The 16,455-nt window shown below is 53.3% G+C and overlaps 1 protein-coding gene across 8 annotated transcripts in view; it reads left to right on the forward strand.

The window, feature by feature from the left end:
* The window catches only part of DUSP22 (dual specificity phosphatase 22), a 47,615-nt gene that overhangs the window by 26,245 nt on the left and 4,915 nt on the right, over positions 1 to 16,455 (forward strand). For all 8 annotated transcript variants that reach the window (XR_005722696.1, XR_005722695.1, XM_040249416.1 and 5 more), the window contains exons 4-6: positions 5,152 to 5,201; positions 13,404 to 13,478; positions 15,614 to 15,785. Coding sequence is in view for 6 of the 8 variants with exons in the window: in XM_040249416.1 (XP_040105350.1) it covers positions 5,152 to 5,201; positions 13,404 to 13,478; positions 15,614 to 15,785 (297 nt within the window). In the remaining 2 variants the exon portion in view is untranslated. The remainder of the gene's footprint in view (positions 1 to 5,151; positions 5,202 to 13,403; positions 13,479 to 15,613; positions 15,786 to 16,455) is intronic.

Consider the following 16,455-nt stretch of genomic DNA (forward strand, 5'->3'; position numbering starts at 1 on the left):
TGCCAGGGAGCTGTACGCTTAAAACGGTTAATCCTGCGTTATGTAGACTATACCACACAGCAAGTGGAGAGCGTGTCTCAAGGAGATAGACTTTTTTTAAATTAGTGGGCTTGTTTCTGATCAGGTGTGAGACAGTTCAAGCTGGATTCTTTCTGATTCTCTGTTTCTGCTCTGGACTCAGCCTTCTGGGAGTATGGTGAAACTAGCTCTTCTGGGGTCTCAACTTGTTTTCTCAGACTCTGCAGTGCAGCCACCAAGCGAGCGGTCGAAGGAAACCTGGCCTTTTCAGGGGACCCCGTGCACACCCGTTCTGCTGCTGACACCGCATGGGAGAAATGAGAAAATGAGGCTTCTAATTATGTCGTTTTGCCTGTATTTCTTGATATCCATCCCATAGGAGTTCCTTCACCTCCCACTGACGTTTCCTCATAGGTTGTAGGTAGGCACAAAGGAGTTGTGTTCTCTAAGGGGTCTCCGTTAGCCTTCCTGGGAGAGAGAAGACAGCTCTGCAGGGCTTGACTTTCCTTTGAAAAGTAAAATGTCAGCAAGGTCCTTCAGAAGACTCTTACTTATGATGTTTCAGAAAGAAAAAGGCAGTGAGTTTTAGAAATTGTACTTGAAACAAGCGAGAGTTTGATCCCTTTACCAGTCCTGAAATCAGACCCTTGGCCCTGCTTTTCAAGTACTTGCCTATGTATCATTTTAAGTATCATCTTTAGTTTCAGGCCCCAAGAAAGGCGAAAACCCTACTCTTGGTGGTTACTATGCTTGTTGAAACAGAAAACTGAAAAGTATTAGAACTTTTGATAATATAGTTAGAAAGCTCTAACCTTTTGTTCAAGACAAGCCTCTGGAATGCTTTCTGAACTTTCTTCTCACTCAAGTGCTAATTCCTGCTTTTAAAACCGAACACAGAAGCTTCATCCAAAACGCTGTCCTTGGCAATCCCGCCTCACTCTTCCTTCTTCCCTGGGTTTCCCTACATCGTGTCACACTAACTGATGTCACTCGGCATTGTGAACATTCAGCACATACATTTTTTGCCTTTTCTTCCCTCTGGTTCCCATTTTGTCAGGATCGATGCCATTCTCAGGACATGTGAGGACATTCAAAGTGTCATGGAGCCCAGAGAAATCTGTCTTTGCACTTCAGGGCCAGCTCTCTACACTGATGGTCTGTAACTTGACATTTATCAGCTCCAAAAAAGCTTAATGTTAATTGCCTTTCCACCAGTCACTTTTTGGAAATACTGAATTTTTATTTATTTGGTAAGAATTTTATTTCAAAAAACTAATTGATTTTAGGGTTTTTAAAATAATAGGGGTAATATGAGGGAGGAAATGCCACCTAACGGATGCTATAATAATGGAAATATTGGTGCTATTTCTATTACGAATTTTTCAGATTGCTGTAGAATTTTGCCCTACAATAAGATATCCTTTCTTTTTTGCTAAACTTCCCATAGCTTAGCTGAACACACCATGGCCCTTATTCCTGTCTCTGCGAACTCTAGCACTACAGAGTGGGCCTTTGTTTAGGTCCAGGCAGATGAAGAATCTATTCCACATCATCCTGAAACATTTGCAGAGCCCTGTCCTCTAATGGACAATCTCAAGTGTGTCCAGCTTTCTTGTGAGCGCTGAGGCCCTTCAGGCTGCCAGCACCCTGGCTGCTTTCTGAATTAGTAATTAACTGAACTGTACGCGTGTGCAGGCATCACAAGCCTTCTTTCAGGCACCTCATGCTCTGCACTCTGGCCTCCAAGGAGGTGCTTTGTGCTTTGTTAATGACTAAGCCAGGATAAGCAGACGTCCTGGGTGGTGCGCACTGGAGACTTTTTGGCAGTTTTGGCTCCTTTCTTTACTCCATTTGCATGGTTTGCTCCCTTCCTGCTGTAGGTCACGGTGAGCGGCTGGGGCGGGCGGGCTGGAGGGCTGGAGGTCACGGTGAGCGGCTGGGGCGGGCGGGCTGGAGGGCTGTAGGTCACGGTGAGCCGCTGGGGCGGGCGGGCTGGAGGCTGACACCTGTGACCCCCACATGGTGTGGCTCTGGTTATCATGGCCACCAGAATAAGGCTTGCATTTCACAATAGCTTTCTTTCCTTCTACTGTGGTTATAATACGGTCTTCACCGTGTTCTCATCATTCACCAGACATTAGTAAGGACCTGCAGTGTGCCAGGCGTCATTCCAGGGAAGGCTTTTCTTGTTGTCATTGTCTTTGAGAGAACATGATCTTATATTTCATATTTTCTGTGCCTTTCTTTGAAGCAGAGGGTCCCCAGATTTGTGGCCAGGGCTGCTTGTTCCTCCGCAGATGCGTCACAGACGGGATGCCGTAGCGGCCACACGCCCATCCCAGCTGGCCCGGCTGAGGGCCCCGCGGGCCGGGAGCAGTCTCAGCCTCTGTGGGGCCAGAGGGGCCGCCCCGGGCCATGTTGCTTGGTTTTCTCCTGCTGTGTGGGGCCGGCCCCTTTCCCTTTGTGCCTCAGGCACCACCAAGGGGAAGGAGACCCTGTCAGGGAATCTCAAAGAAGCAGAGTGCGTCTGGCACACCACGCTGGCATCGGGCGTGGGCCGAGAGCTGTTCACCCGCCTCCTTCTCTTCCTCTGCTCCATTTCTCTCTCTCCGCCAGACGCATGGGCTGGGCTGGCCCTGGATTCTGCTGGAATCGAGGGGCTGTTGGTTGGAACATGTAGCGGGAGCTGTCGCCTTGGTTACTAGGTACCAGGTACCAGGACTCTCTGCCTGTGGCTGGTAGCCAGCCGCTCAGAGCAGCGGCGCCAGGAGCACGCGAGTGGAGGCTCTGGAGGACCAGTCGGCAGGGAGTGGGGGACGCGTGTGGGAGGGGGCATCTCACAAGCTTCTGGGCCCGATCCACAGCCAGCCCTCCCTCGGGAGCAAAAGGAAAAGAGTGAATGAGTCATTTCAATGGAGAATTATGAGCTGATCAGCGAGTGCCTCTACACCACGGCTTGTGTGGCCTCGGTGAGGGAAGGCGTGAAATGACTCCTCCAATGGTATCGTTTCCTTTTCCCTTTTCCTTCTCTTTAAATCGGGGCTCTCGACGTCTGTGGTCAGGAGGTGCATTAGAACTTCAGGCAGTTGCCTCGCTTTTTCCAGTGGAACAGAGGAGCCCAGGGAGAGGGGACAGACAGAGGCAGGAGGCAGCGGGCGCTGGGGGGAGGCGGGGGCAGCCTGTGGCTCCTGTTCTTCCCTGCAGCTGACCTTGCGTTTCCCCTTCGCCTGTGGGGCGTTTGGCCCCCTGTGATGTGCTGCTCTGTGGATGAGTAGCAATAAAACTCATCTTCTTTAAAACCCAGAGGGCTTTGGTTAGAAGGTGTAATGATTGACTCAAAATTTAAAATGTGTGTGTGTGAGAGAGAGCGAGAAGCAGGAAAAATGTTGTTTCTGGCCTCTCTAATGGTTGGACACAGGCAGGGGAATTGTGTCCCCTAACCCTGGTGACTCATTTGAAAAGACCCTGATGCTGGGAAAGATTGAAGGTGGGAGGAGAAGGGGACAACAGAGGATGAGATGGTAGAGTGGCGTCACTGACTCAATGGACATGAATTTGAGTAAATTCCGGGAGCTGGTGATGGACAGGGAGGCTGGCGTGCTGCAGTCCATGGGGTCGCAAAGAGTCGGACACGACCGACCGACTGAACTGAACTGAACTGAACCCTGGTCTTAGTTGCAGACGACAGTTTCCACTCTGAGCCATGTCAGCAGAAAGGGGCCTTTTAAGAAAAAGTCCAGGCTTGTGGTGTCCTCAGAAGAGCTGGACAGACAGGCTGTCTTCTGAAGCTCCAGGGACAACGGGCAGGCCACAGTGCCCAACTGCCCGTGGTGACCTGCTGCCACGCCCCCCGGCACTCCCCGCCCAGGGACTGGCTCACAGCACGCCATCACGACAGGGCTTCTGTTCCTCCCTGCCCAGGCCGCCACCTGCACCTGCTGAACAGGTGCTCTTCCCCTGTCTGACTCTTCCCGTGACCCGTTTCCAAATCTGCCTCAAGCAGGTGTGTCAGACAACGAAACCAGGTCCCAGGTCTGCACCCCAGCAGCAGAGGTTGAGAGACAGTCCGTGTAGCTTCCGTGCTGGAGTGTGGGACCGACAGCACCAAGGACCACGTGCTCCTTACAAGGCAGCACTGGCAAGCGCAGCACGAAAGCCCCTGAGCGTGTGAGCCGACGCTGCAGCTTCAGTGCCAGCTGCAAGAGTGCAGAGCACTCAGAAACGATAGTCTGACTTAAACGCTGAGGGACGCGTGGCTGTAGGCACCATAACTGCACGTATTTCTCCTTCATTTACTCAGGCTGGTTATTTTTCTAGTTTCTGGTATGTCCCCCACCATTGATTTTTTATGACACGGTGGCTATATTCTGTTTGATTAGGCTGTCACGAGAAAAAGGTTTAAAAGTGGTTTATTCGTTAATAAGTCTTCACGGAGCCGTATCGCTTTGAAAAGTTTGCTGAGATTTCTGAGCTCTGTACTTTCACCTGAGACTGTAGAGTTTTGGAACTGAGCCTTGAGTCCCTTCAAAGAAGAGGTTTTATTAAGATTAGGGTTCAGCGTGGTTTTTATAGCACAAATTTGCATAAACATTCTTATAGATTTTTATAGTGAACAATATGAAGTTCATTTTTTTTCAAACTGAGTCATTCTTGTAAAGAAATTATTTGGGATATAAACTTTTACAAGCAAAACAAATCATTTCCAGTGTGTGAAGGTCCAAGTGCTTCTCCAGTGACTTACGCTCTCCCTGTCCTAGGACTGACACACAGCACGTCATCGTGACGAGGCTTCTATTCTCAGTGCTTCCTTGCTGGCCATGCAGGGTCTCCAGTGAAATAGGTTTAACAGTGGAGAATATGAACGTGCATCGGAGGTGATAGTTTTGAAACTCAGCAAGTGGACACTTACTGAGAAGTACTCTAATTATTTTGCTTTTCGTGTGCAGATGGTCATGGAAAGTAACCAGGAACCTTAATTAAAGTTTCCCCCCAGTTCCTTGGCAACAAAGGATGAGTGAAAAAACTTCTCCTTTTTATTTTTTATATTTTGACCCGAGTAAATAGTTCCTTTAAATATGTTTCTCCACTAAGTATCATCTTTTTATTTTATATATATTTTTTATCATTCCACAGGGGGTTAAATACCTGTGCATTCCAGCAGCGGATTCACCATCTCAAAACCTGTAAGTTGGTTTCTTTCTGTGTTATTTGGACATGTTAAAGGGAAAGGACGTGCAGTCACCAGAGCAGAGGGACCTTGGTGCCTGGCAGCTGCCCTGCTGTGAACAGGAGGCCCTCCAAGCCTGTGTTCCGGGTGGCTGGTCCTTCCACTGAGCAGCTCTGGCGGTGTGTGTTTAAGGGACTGATTTTGTAAAGGGTGTCTCACACCATGCTTTAGCATGCTCACCTTTCCCTGTAAGCTGTTGCATTCTGTGCAATAGAAGCAGAACATGAGCCACAAATGCAAGCTACACATGTAATTTTAAATTTTCTAGGTACCACATTAAAAAGTAAGAAAGAGAGAGGTCACAACAATTTGAATAGTACGTTGTATCCAATTCAGTAAACCCAAAGGTACAACCAACGCGACATGTGCTCAGCATTTTACGGATGAAATATTTTCAATCATTTTATTCATACTAAGTCTTCAAAACCTGGGGTGCTGTTTATACTTACAGCACTTTCCATCTGGACCAGCTCTGTCTCAAATGTCCAGCAGCCCCACGTGGCCAGTGGCTACCCCAGGGGCCAGAGTACTTGGGAAGCTTGTCTGAGTTGAGAGACCAGGCTTTTCTGGTTAGGAAGGTCCTGCCCTCTCCTTCCCACAGCTGGAAGCATCTCCATCCAAGGAGAGAGTCATAATCACTCTCCTTTCCAGATCCCCGTGGTCATATGAGGCCCGTGGGACAGGGATTGCAGACCATGAGGTAACAGCTGGGACCCCACCCTGCTCGGTGTCTGGAGGTAATGTGGACCAGTTGACTTTTCCCTGAGCCTGGATTTGAGCCCGACAGCTGAGAGGCTCAGGAGCTGAGGTCATGGCTGTCCCAAACGTCCATCGACCAACTCGTTTTTGCTGCCTGTTTTCAGTCAGACACAAGGACCCTTCCAGATGACACATAGCTGTGTTTCAGCAGGAAGAGCCTGTGTAGTTTGAGGATTTGGGAGTCCAAGAGCTTGTCGGCATTCAGCTTTCGTGGCTCTCAAGCTCTACTGCCTACAAGTCCTATATTACAGAAATGTAGACCATAAAAAACGTACCCCCAAAGGTTGTCCACTGCTGAACATCAGCCAGCCTTGGTTTTCCACTGCTGGAGAGCAGAGACATCTCAGGTTATGCAAGAATTTTGTGAGATCCTACCTGTTTGGAGAAAGGGGGAGCATAGTCAGATAGGCTGGTGTGGGGAAGACCAGGGGCTGGGGCAGGGCGGGTGGTGCAGGTTGGACCAGGAAGAGGCAGGGGAGCCTGGGTGAGGGGCAGCCGTTCCCACCCAAGGTCGTGTTTCCACACTGACTCTCCATGTTCCACAGGAAAAGTCCATCTTTAAGACTGAAGATGATAGAGGAAAGACTTTACAAGGTCACTAGGAAAACAGTAGCAGCCTGGATATGGGAGGAGGAGAAGTATCAGAGAGCTTCCTTGGTTACTAGTCGTGTCGAGAAACAGAAGTGGTTGGAGGGCATGGTGTGTACGGAAGGAAGTGAGCCACTGCCTTTCTCTCGAGACCACAGCAATCTTCTGCCCATGTTTTGGTGGCTATTTTTAGAATGGTTGCTCTGGTCTTATCTCAAACCGAGATTCTGACATGCTGTTGAACTTGTCAATACCTGATTGGCATTCTGACTGTTTGGAGGAGTCTGATTGCCGCAACCCTCGGCATTTGTAGTCAGGTCAGATGGCCACTGTGCTTGGACCACCCTGCCTGCCAGGACTCTCCAGCTTTGGTGCTTTGGAGGGGGCAGCACTGGGCTTAATGTCCAGGGGTGAGGACCCCGACCCTGCCCTGTGCAGACATTAGAAATCTCAGGTTCAGCTCCATCAGCTCCATCCTGGTCGTTCTAAGGCCCCTGAGCCCCAGTTCTCTCATCTGCAAAGGCCTGCCTTTAGCATTTGTGGAGAGGAGGCCATGTGTGGAAGTCTTCTCTGTGACCTCCAAGCACTTTTGAATACAAGAGTGTGTTTTTGTTCAGAGTGCATTGGCGTGGCCTGAGTCACAGGAAGGGCCATTCTGGTGCTCAGGAGGATGTGCCCCGGGAAGGACAGGGACTGAGGCTGCCGTAGCCTGTCCCCTGACTTCTGGCATCTCCTGGGTCTGCTCAAATCTTCTGGCAAAACCAGCCCAGCGACAGTCAACCTGGGCCCAGAGGACTAGCTCGTACGATTTGAACTAGTTCTCTCCTGTCCCAAACATGTACAGAGGTCTTATAAGATGTGTGATTTGCCTTATTTTAACTCTTTGCTTGTATCCGGATGAGAGGGTGGTCGACAGGTGGGTGCTGCAGTTGGAAAAGGGGGTTCAGACCATAATTCATTGGAGACGGCGGTGTGCTCATAGGCTCGCAGGCATGCGGGTGAGTCTTTGGGGAAATGTTTATTTTTGATCCATTAGTAACAGCAGAGCTTACACACAAGCAAGGCTTTGGGTGCGTAAGTGTTCATGGCTCTGTAAATGCATCTTGCTTTAGTGAAGTTCTATGAAGATAGTAAAGGTAGGCTTGGAATTCGAGTGTAGTTCATATCTTAAGAGATAGCCTATGAAACACCTTGAGTTTCTCCTTGCCTGTTACAGGTGTTTCATTGGAAAGCACAGCCTGCAATTTAATGGTGAGCATGAGTTCATGATACAGAAAGTCTACTAACACTGACAGGCAGAGCCCTTGACTGTGTGACCTCCTCCCTGAGCTCATTACTCACCAGATAGGGAAGCTTGTGAAGCTGACCATAAGCCTTCAGTTTCTGTATCCCCCAACCAGTGTAGACAGGACACAAAGCCTCCTCAGGCTCTGGGACCCGGCTAGAACCAGGGTCCTTCAGGTGAGCAGTTTCTTCTTGGTGCCTCAGAGTTCTTATATTTAGGGACAAAATACATTCTAGAAAACTGTATTGCTTATTCAAAAACAGATTTTAAAAGTTGTTTCCAACTTAGGATTTAAGGTTTTAGTATCCTAAATCTTGCCCCATACATCCCTGTAGGAATTCTTCTTGCTACTTACGTCAGTCAGAAGGCCATGACCTTTGGAGAATAACTGCTTTCAGTCACTGCAGAGGCTCCAGAAAGGTCAGTTTTCTGGCTTGGCCATCTCCTCACAAACTCCCCCTCTGATCTTCCAGGAACTTAAATTGCAGAAACCTGGTTTGAGATGACAGTTAACACACAGAATTTTAGCTCGGTTCCCCCAACCACCCTGCCTCACAAAGTCAGGAAACATGAAAGTTCAAGGTCTCACAGTGGCGACAGCCCCGACCCAGGCCAGTGTGTTCTGCTTGATTTGCAGAATCAGAGGCATCTAGGCTTTGTCTCAGACACACGCACCTCCTGCCAGTGGCCGACCTGCGGTGGTTGAGTGAACCGAGGCTTCTGGGAGTGTTTGCTTTTGCTTTCTCTGTGTGCTTCCTCCGGCGAGTCATTGTAACCTCATTCTCCCCTCTGTGAAATGTCTATCTCACACAATTTCTGTAGCTTTAGGTGAGGTGGTGAAAGTGTTTACAGACCCTAAGTGTCTCCAAAGAATTAGCTTCCATTTCGCGCTTATTCAGGAAAGGAGTGTTCACGTGTCTCGAGAGTGAGTGGTTGGAGGGATCGCTGCGTATTCATTCTTGTTTTAATATTTTTCAAATTGGTGCCTGTATTTAGACACCATAAGAGAAGGGTTAGCATTTCGTCTTCTTTGAGGAGCTGGCAGGTTTGCATCTTCACAGCAGAGCCTTGATGACAACAGAGGCTTGAGAGTCAAGCAGGGTCTAAATTTCTTGGGGTTTTTGTGGGGAGAAGAAGCGTCAGCAAAGCAGAGAGCTTGTAATAAACAGCAGTAGACCCTCCTTGTCTGTCCCACCTCCTGTCTTTTTGTGTGTTTTTTCTTTAGTTTAGCTCATGTCTCCTGTACTTCCAGCTCTCTTTTTCTCTCATTTACATTTTTCTTTAATGTTAAAAAGCAGTTTTGCAAGATCAGAGGTAGGTGGGCCCTGGAGTACTGTCCTATTTCCAGACAAACTCACATACGTAACTCCTGAGGACTTTGTAGCAGAAAGGAGAAATGTGTAGAGACTGTGTGTTGCTTTCTTTGTAAGATTTCACCTATTCAACTTAAAAGCCTAGTTTTTAGTCTTAGACTGTTTCTTGCTTTTTGGGGGTGAACCTGTTCTTTGTGAAATGAAGAGATAGTAGGTGGTAGAGAGGGTTTTCTGTTTAATTCCTTCTAAAACGACCTTATCTGGCACAATGAAATGCACACCACGTGTGCTTCGCCTGACTTTGCTCACGTGTCGGCAGTGCAGGAAATGTAAGACTTGGGGACTCCTCGACAGAAGCACGTTGAAGGCCGCGAGGGCTGCCGGGTGGGGAAGTGTCTCTGTCCTGCGCACCTCGGCTGCGGTGCGAGCTGCACGGTCAGTGCAGGGCCCCGGGGGTGGCGCCAGGGCTGGACGGCTATACAGGAGCCCACCCTCCAGAGCCGGCGCCCAGGAGAACACGCCACCCGCATGCTTTGTTTTCAGCATCTTTTCTGAGGAAAAACCCCTGAGGATGCCAGCCTTTCCTGGGCTTTCTCTCCTTTGCTTTCCTATATACATGCTGCACACACTTGTATACACACTTGTACACACACATGCGCACATGTACACATACTGTGCACACACACTTTTGGACTCTGACAAGGGTCAGGAGAAGCAGCCTGGTCTGTCTCTGCTGGCTTTGGGGTAGCCCAGCTGCCCACATGGTGCTGAGCCAGACCTCCCCCAAGCAGAGTCCTTCCCGCCACAGACCCCTCAGTGGGGGCCACAGCCCACAGGTCCTGCCATCTTGGAGTGAGAAGTTATTGTTCAGGTTCAGAGGATGCTCATGGCACGGCGTGGCATGGCTGTGCGGCCTCGTGAAGGTCAGGAAGACCCTGCTGGCTCTGCTCTTGGCCTCTGGGTGGATGCCCTGCCCGTGAGGAGGGCCAGCCCTGACCGCAGGGCAGGAGCCGGGGGTGGTGGCCGCTGCCGGGCTGTTTGCCAGCCCCACGGAGGACAGCGCTCACCAGGCCCGCGGGTCTGCTGCACTGACGGCCGCACGCTCGCGTGGGCATGCTCCCTCTGGGTGCACCCTGCTGGCTCTCCCCCGACCGAGCGCACCCCACGTCTCTGCGAAGAAGTAAAGGGACAACGTGGAGACCAGGAATAGGGAACCTGCTGCCTGTGGGGGTGTGATTCCATCTGGGCTTCTGCTTTGATCTGGGGTTGAGCAACGCGAGGCCTGAGCCCTGGGGATTTCCCGCGATGGGGGAGGGGCTGCAGTGACCGGGCCTGGGCTCCCGTCATGAGCTTCCTTGGAAATGACCCACCCTGGGGCCCCCGAAAATGCCTGCCTCCTGGCTTTCCTTGGAAGAGGCGCTTCTAGGAATGTCTTGTCTGGCGCGGCCTCATGCCCAGTCCTGTCCATGAGTCAGGTTTCACGGCGGGGCTCTGAGCTGGCCCTCCGTCAGCGTCCTGACGCTCCTGCCCTCGTTCCGACACGGTGGTGGGTAGGAGCCGTACGTGGGCTTTTCCTGGACTTGACGCCTGATGCAGACAGAGGTGACGGAGGAAAGGCCAGTGGGACCCTCCTCTCGCTTCCTCGTCTGGGGCCCCTCACACGCTTGCTCTGGGCTCAGGTCAGTCTGCTGACCATACCCCCTCCCTAGGGGTTCAGGAAGGGGGCTCAGCTGTCATCTGTGCAAGACGTCAGTGACATCACAGGGCCGACACGTCCACAGGACAAGTCTCTGGCCTGGCGTGGCCTTCACGGTGTATTCTGAGGCCACCCGTGTCCTTCACAAGCTCAGGCTACTGTGTCTTGTCTCCTGACTCCCTCTTCCGTTGCTGGTAGGAGGTCCGTCCCGCCCACGGAGGACCACAGAGTGTGGGCTGCAGTGTGGCGAGTCCTCTCGGGAACCCTGGTGCTGCAGCGTGGCTGGCCTGAGAGACAGGCACCTGCCCTCGGCTGCCAGCTACAGCAGGCATGGGCCTGGGGTCTGGGCACACGGCCCGGCTGTGGACCTACAGTCAGGGCTGCCCGTCTGCTGGCCTGTCTGCAGGGGAGGCCGTGGTCGGCGGAGCCACTCCTCGGCCACAAGAGAGGCTCAGTGTCCTTAAATTGTGCACTTGTTGATGTCAGGTAGATGGTGCTTGGCTGTACATAGCAGGATTGACAGTCTTTTAAGTTATAAAGACACTGATTTACTTCACTCCCTGCCCAAGATGCACAGGGCAAGTGCTCCAGGTCTGGGCAGTAGCTCCCAGAGCCCCCATTGCGCCCTGAGACCTGTCACCTGTGGTCACAGGGCAGCTGGCACAGCTTTGGGCACCAGCTGGCCACCCAGCGCCCTGCAGGAAGCCTGAGGCAGAGACCCTCCTTTTGTCAGGAAGGGAGCCCTCCTGGAGCCCAGTCCCAGCCTCTCCTCTGCTTCTCTACAGCTGGAACTGCTTGGAAGATGGGAGCTTCTGACAGCCTGGGAGGGTGCAGATGGATGAGCCTCCCCCCTCCCCCCCCCCCCCCCAGCCTCGGCACTTGCCATCAGAAGAGCTCATGCTCAAGGCGGGTTTTACCTGAGATACAGGGTGGACGCACCCCACCCTGGACGCTGTGCTCAGCACTGGGCAGCCTGGTCCCTGGGGCCACCGCCCCCCTCCCTGCCCTCTGCCCGGCCCCTGCTCCGAGGTCTCTGCATGTCAGGGTCACCGCAGTGCCTTCCCTTGCCTGTCTTACACCACGTCGGTTTAGGGGTGGCGCTTTAGTGCCCAAGGTCGCCATGTGCACTCACCCTGCGAGCGCGTGTGTACAGGGAGGTCAGCAGAAACACCCTTCCCCTCACCCTGCCTTGTGGTCTAGTTGGGTCTCCACTCAGAGTCTGGAGTCTGTGGCTGGGATCCTGGCCCCTCCACACATGGTGGCCTCAAGCCATGTGAGAGATGCCTGCCCCAAAGTCCTCTGTGCCTGCTGCCCAGATCCAGGACACTCAGCTTGCTGAGTTTCTTCTGCAGTCCACACCTGGCTGTGTCTGTGTGCCCCGCCTGAATCCCCTGTTCCTCTGAGATTCGTTCACCCGGTCAGCCTTCATGGAACTGCAGACCTGTGTGTGGCTGCGAACCATGTTCTATTCTTCTCTGAATCTTTCCAGGCTTAGCAGAGTCCCTGCTGCACACTCAGTGCTCAGTAGCTGGTGTATTTTCAGTCCACGGGCAAAATCCACTTCAAGGCAGGAGACTTGGGAAAGCACAGGCTCTGTAGTTCCCCTCAGAGTTTTCCTCGACCCACCGCACAGTCTGGATGACACTGCTGGGCGTGAACTGGGGCGGGAGAAGAGGGCTGCTGAAAAGTGAAAGTGGCTCAGCCACGTTCGACTCTTGCAACCCCATGGACTGTAGCCCACCAGGCTCCTCTCTCCACGGGATTCTCCAGGCAAGAACACTGGAGTGGGTTGCCATTTCCTTCTCCAGGGGATCTTGTTGACCCAGGGATCAAACCTGGGTCTCCTGCATTCCAGGCAGACGCTTTACCGTCTGATCCACCGGGGAAGCCATAAAAGCTAAGGGTCAGGAGAAAAGATCGCAGCCTCAGGGTCACGTGGGACCTCAGAGTCTGCGAAGCCCCGTTGCTGTGTGTTTCTCTGTCCAGGCCTGTGAAGCCCAGTTCCCACTTCCCAGTAAGGCTAAGGGAAGGCAGGTGACGTTTCCACGCCACACGTTCGGTCAGACCCCTCGGGCTTGGGGGCTGCAGTTCTGCCCCAGCCTGGAGGATGGGCAGTCCGGACTTCCTCCCAGACGGTCAGACATGAACTGGAGAGCCCACACTGGGTGGGTACCTCCCTCACCTGGTGGGCGGTGAGCAGGTCACTGTGGGGATCACCACCCTACTGGGTGTTGAGGGGCCCAGACTGACCGTGGGGCTGGGCCAGACCTGCCCCCAACATCCATGTGGCCCCTGCATGTTTCAGGGGTTCCTTGCAGAGAACTTCCAAAAATCCCAGTGGATGGGCCGTCCCCTCCCAGCCTCAGCACTGCGGGTCAGATTCAAAGCCCTGGACAGTGACTGGGATCTGGACCTGTGGACTCAAGACCTTTTCAAGAACCTTCAGCGGGTTTTTCTTTTCCTCATACGCTGAGTAAAGTAGAGAGATGTCACTTCTCTCTTTTTTCCTCCCCACAGGACACGACATTTCAAAGAAAGTATTAAATTCATCCACGAGTGCCGCCTCCAGGGCGAGGGCTGCCTGGTTCACCGGTACGTGTGCCCCTGCCCGAAGCGAGGGCCTGCTCTGCCCTGCTCAGGGTCTCCCTGAATGTCCAGCACCCACCCACCTCACCCCGGCTGCGTGTCAGCCCTGGTTGGCTTCTGTGCAAAGCGAGCCAAACAGTTGTTCCTTCCTTGTCCCTTAGCACTTTCATTTTCTCAGTTAGGTTTTTGCAGGGACTGTCAAGGTTACTGGAAAAAAGGAGCCCCTTTGCCAGCCTCTCCCAACATCCTTTCAGAACTTGCCTCTGCTCAGTAGCCACTCAAAGCACTGTTTCTTGCTGGAGAGTTTTGGCTGCATATGTGGGTGTTTAGCATTGCGTTACTGTCACACCAGAACAACCATCTCTCCTCCATTTACAGACTGGGGCTTTTATGTGTTTGGAGCTTGTACTTGGCTCTAAGCAGAGCTGAACAGACTTTTAAAATTCAGCAGGTCTATGCAGCTGTTGCCTGCATTCACACACCGTGTGTGTGGCATAAACACATACACCTGTGTACACGTTCTGTGGCGAAGGCTGCTGCTGGGCACAGACCCCAAGGACATCGCCCCCTGCCTGGCACAGCCAAGTGCTCAGGGGCCTGCGGGCCCTCATTGCGTCACTGCCAGCGCTCCTGTCATTAAAGCACAGATCAAACAGGCTCCCTCACTCCTGAGTGAGGTTCATTCTGGGTTCACGAGGGAATCTCAGTTATCTGAGTTCCCCCAAGGAAGCTGTTGTTGCGGGGAAGCCTCTGCGGAGTCGCACAGCCCACCTCTGGGGGTGTTGCTGCCCCATGGAAGGCTGAGGGGCCCGCCGGTGGACCAGGGGAGCCTCATGGAACCCCCGGTCGGGCAGAGGGCACTGGGTAGACTGCCTGTTTTAACAGTGCTGCTCTGCAGTTTTATGCACTTAAACTGGATTTTCATTGTACTTTGAAGAAGAGCAGGGTGTGTAATAAACACAAAGGGCAGGTTTGTGAGGTTCGCTTGCATTTGCTCCAGCACTCTCTGCAGTGCAGCCAGAGCTGTTTTGGGGGGTGAACATCTCCCCAGCTGCACCCCAAGAGGATGTGAGTTTTTTAAAAGATTTATCAGTATTTCTGATACACAGCCCAAGGGAAGAACCACTACTTGAGAGTGGTTTTTATTGTTATTTATATTTGAATAAGTGCAGAGCTGATATTCTAGGAATTCGTGTTTCATTTGGTTGTGTCAATCTGAAGATAAGCTTTTCTAAAAATGAGAAATTTGCTGAACTTCCCCATCTTAAACCGTTGCTGAGCACTCCAAGTCTGACGTAGCACAACCTCTCTGTGACCGCCTTAATTTGCATGCACATTTAAAATTGGTCCCTGTATTCAGCCTGCTGGAGAAGACTGGCCATTATCACCTGCAGAGCGTCCCCACCCCCACCCCCCACCCCCGAGCACGTGGAGTGTGCCATGCGGGTACTCTGCTTGGGTCTGTGGAGGAGATCAGAGAATGTTGGGTAAGGGCGTCTGTATTTAATGAGTTTTTTAAGTGATAACCATTATGTACCTAAGAAAGTGTTAGTCACTCAGTCATGTCTGACCCTTTGCGATCTCATGAACTGTTGCCCACAAGGCTCCTCTGTCCATGGGATTTTCCAGGCAAGAATATTGAAGTGGGTTACCATTTCTTCCTCTAGGGGATCTTCCCAACCCAGGGATTAAACCCGGGTCTCTTCCATTGCAGACAGATTTCTTTACTCTGAGCCTCCAGGGAAGAGGTGCCTAAGAAAATCAGACTTTAGAGTGTGAAGCTGTCTGAATGGCTGAGGTTATAGCTGACTTATTGCTGGGCTCCTGGGCTCTTCAAGTTTCCAGATGGCCTTTCGCTACTTTTCTGTCCAGGGAACGGGGACTGTCTGAAGGGGAGGTCAGGAGAAAGAGAATCATGACACGAAGTGTCTGGGGCCAGTAGACGGCCGACCGAGACTGAGGCCACGTGGCGGGGGGGAGTGCCCGAGACCCTAGTGTGGTAAAGCAGAGAGAGCTGGCATGCTTCTGAGTGACTTCCGAGGACGCACTGGCTAGCTGTCCACTCATAACCGAGGACAGGCAGCTTCCCAGATGAGTCCACTGACTGCCCCTTGCCATACTGTATGGCTCTCAACTTGCAGCCTGGCGGGCGTCTCCAGGAGCGTGACCCTGGTGGTCGCCTACATCATGACGGTCACCGACTTTGGCTGGGAGGACGCCCTGCACACCGTGCGTGCAGGCAGGTCATGTGCCAACCCCAACCTGGGCTTCCAGAGGCAGCTGCAGGAGTTTGAGGAGCTCCAGGTCCACCAGGTAACTGCACTCCACCTTCGCCCCCAGGCCGGATGGCTCACAGGCTCCCTCCAGCCGCGCGCGGCCACCCCGCCTTCCACAGACCCCAGGTTAGCTTCTGCTTCTCTGCCTGGGGGTCGAGTGCTGTCATCTTGACCAGGCTGGCTTTCATGTCCTCAGGCCAAAGCCTAGAAGAAGTCATTCTGTCGCTTGGCGCCCACTGGACGCCTCAGAGCTGAGGCCACGTGCAGGCCCCTCACCGCTGAGTGAGGGCGCGGGGCTCCGGGCCTGGTGAGGGCGCCGGGTGGGCCTGGTGAGGGCGCGGGGCTCCGGGTCGGTGAGGGCGCCGGGCGGGCCTGGTGAGGGCGCGGGGCTGCGGGCCGGTGAGGGCGCCGGGCGGGCCTGGTGAGGGCGCGGGGCTCCGGGTCGGTGAGGGCGCCGGGCGGGCCTGGTGAGGGCGCGGGGCTGCGGGCCGGTGAGGGCGCCGGGCGGGCCTGGTGAGGGCGCGGGGCTCCGGGCCGGTGAGGGCGCCGGGCGGGCCTGGTGAGGGCGCGGGGCTCCGGGCCGGTGAGGGCGCCGGGCGGGCCTGGTGAGGGCGCGGGGCTCCGGGCCGGTGAGGGCGCCGGGCGGGCCTGGTGAGGGCGCGGGGCTCCGGGCCGGTGAGGGCGCCGGGCGGGCCTGGTGAGGGCGC

The sequence above is a fragment of the Oryx dammah genome, unplaced genomic scaffold (assembly GCF_014754425.2).
Source record: "Oryx dammah isolate SB20612 unplaced genomic scaffold, SCBI_Odam_1.1 HiC_scaffold_11, whole genome shotgun sequence".
In the NCBI taxonomy this organism is placed as follows: Eukaryota; Metazoa; Chordata; class Mammalia; order Artiodactyla; family Bovidae; genus Oryx; species Oryx dammah.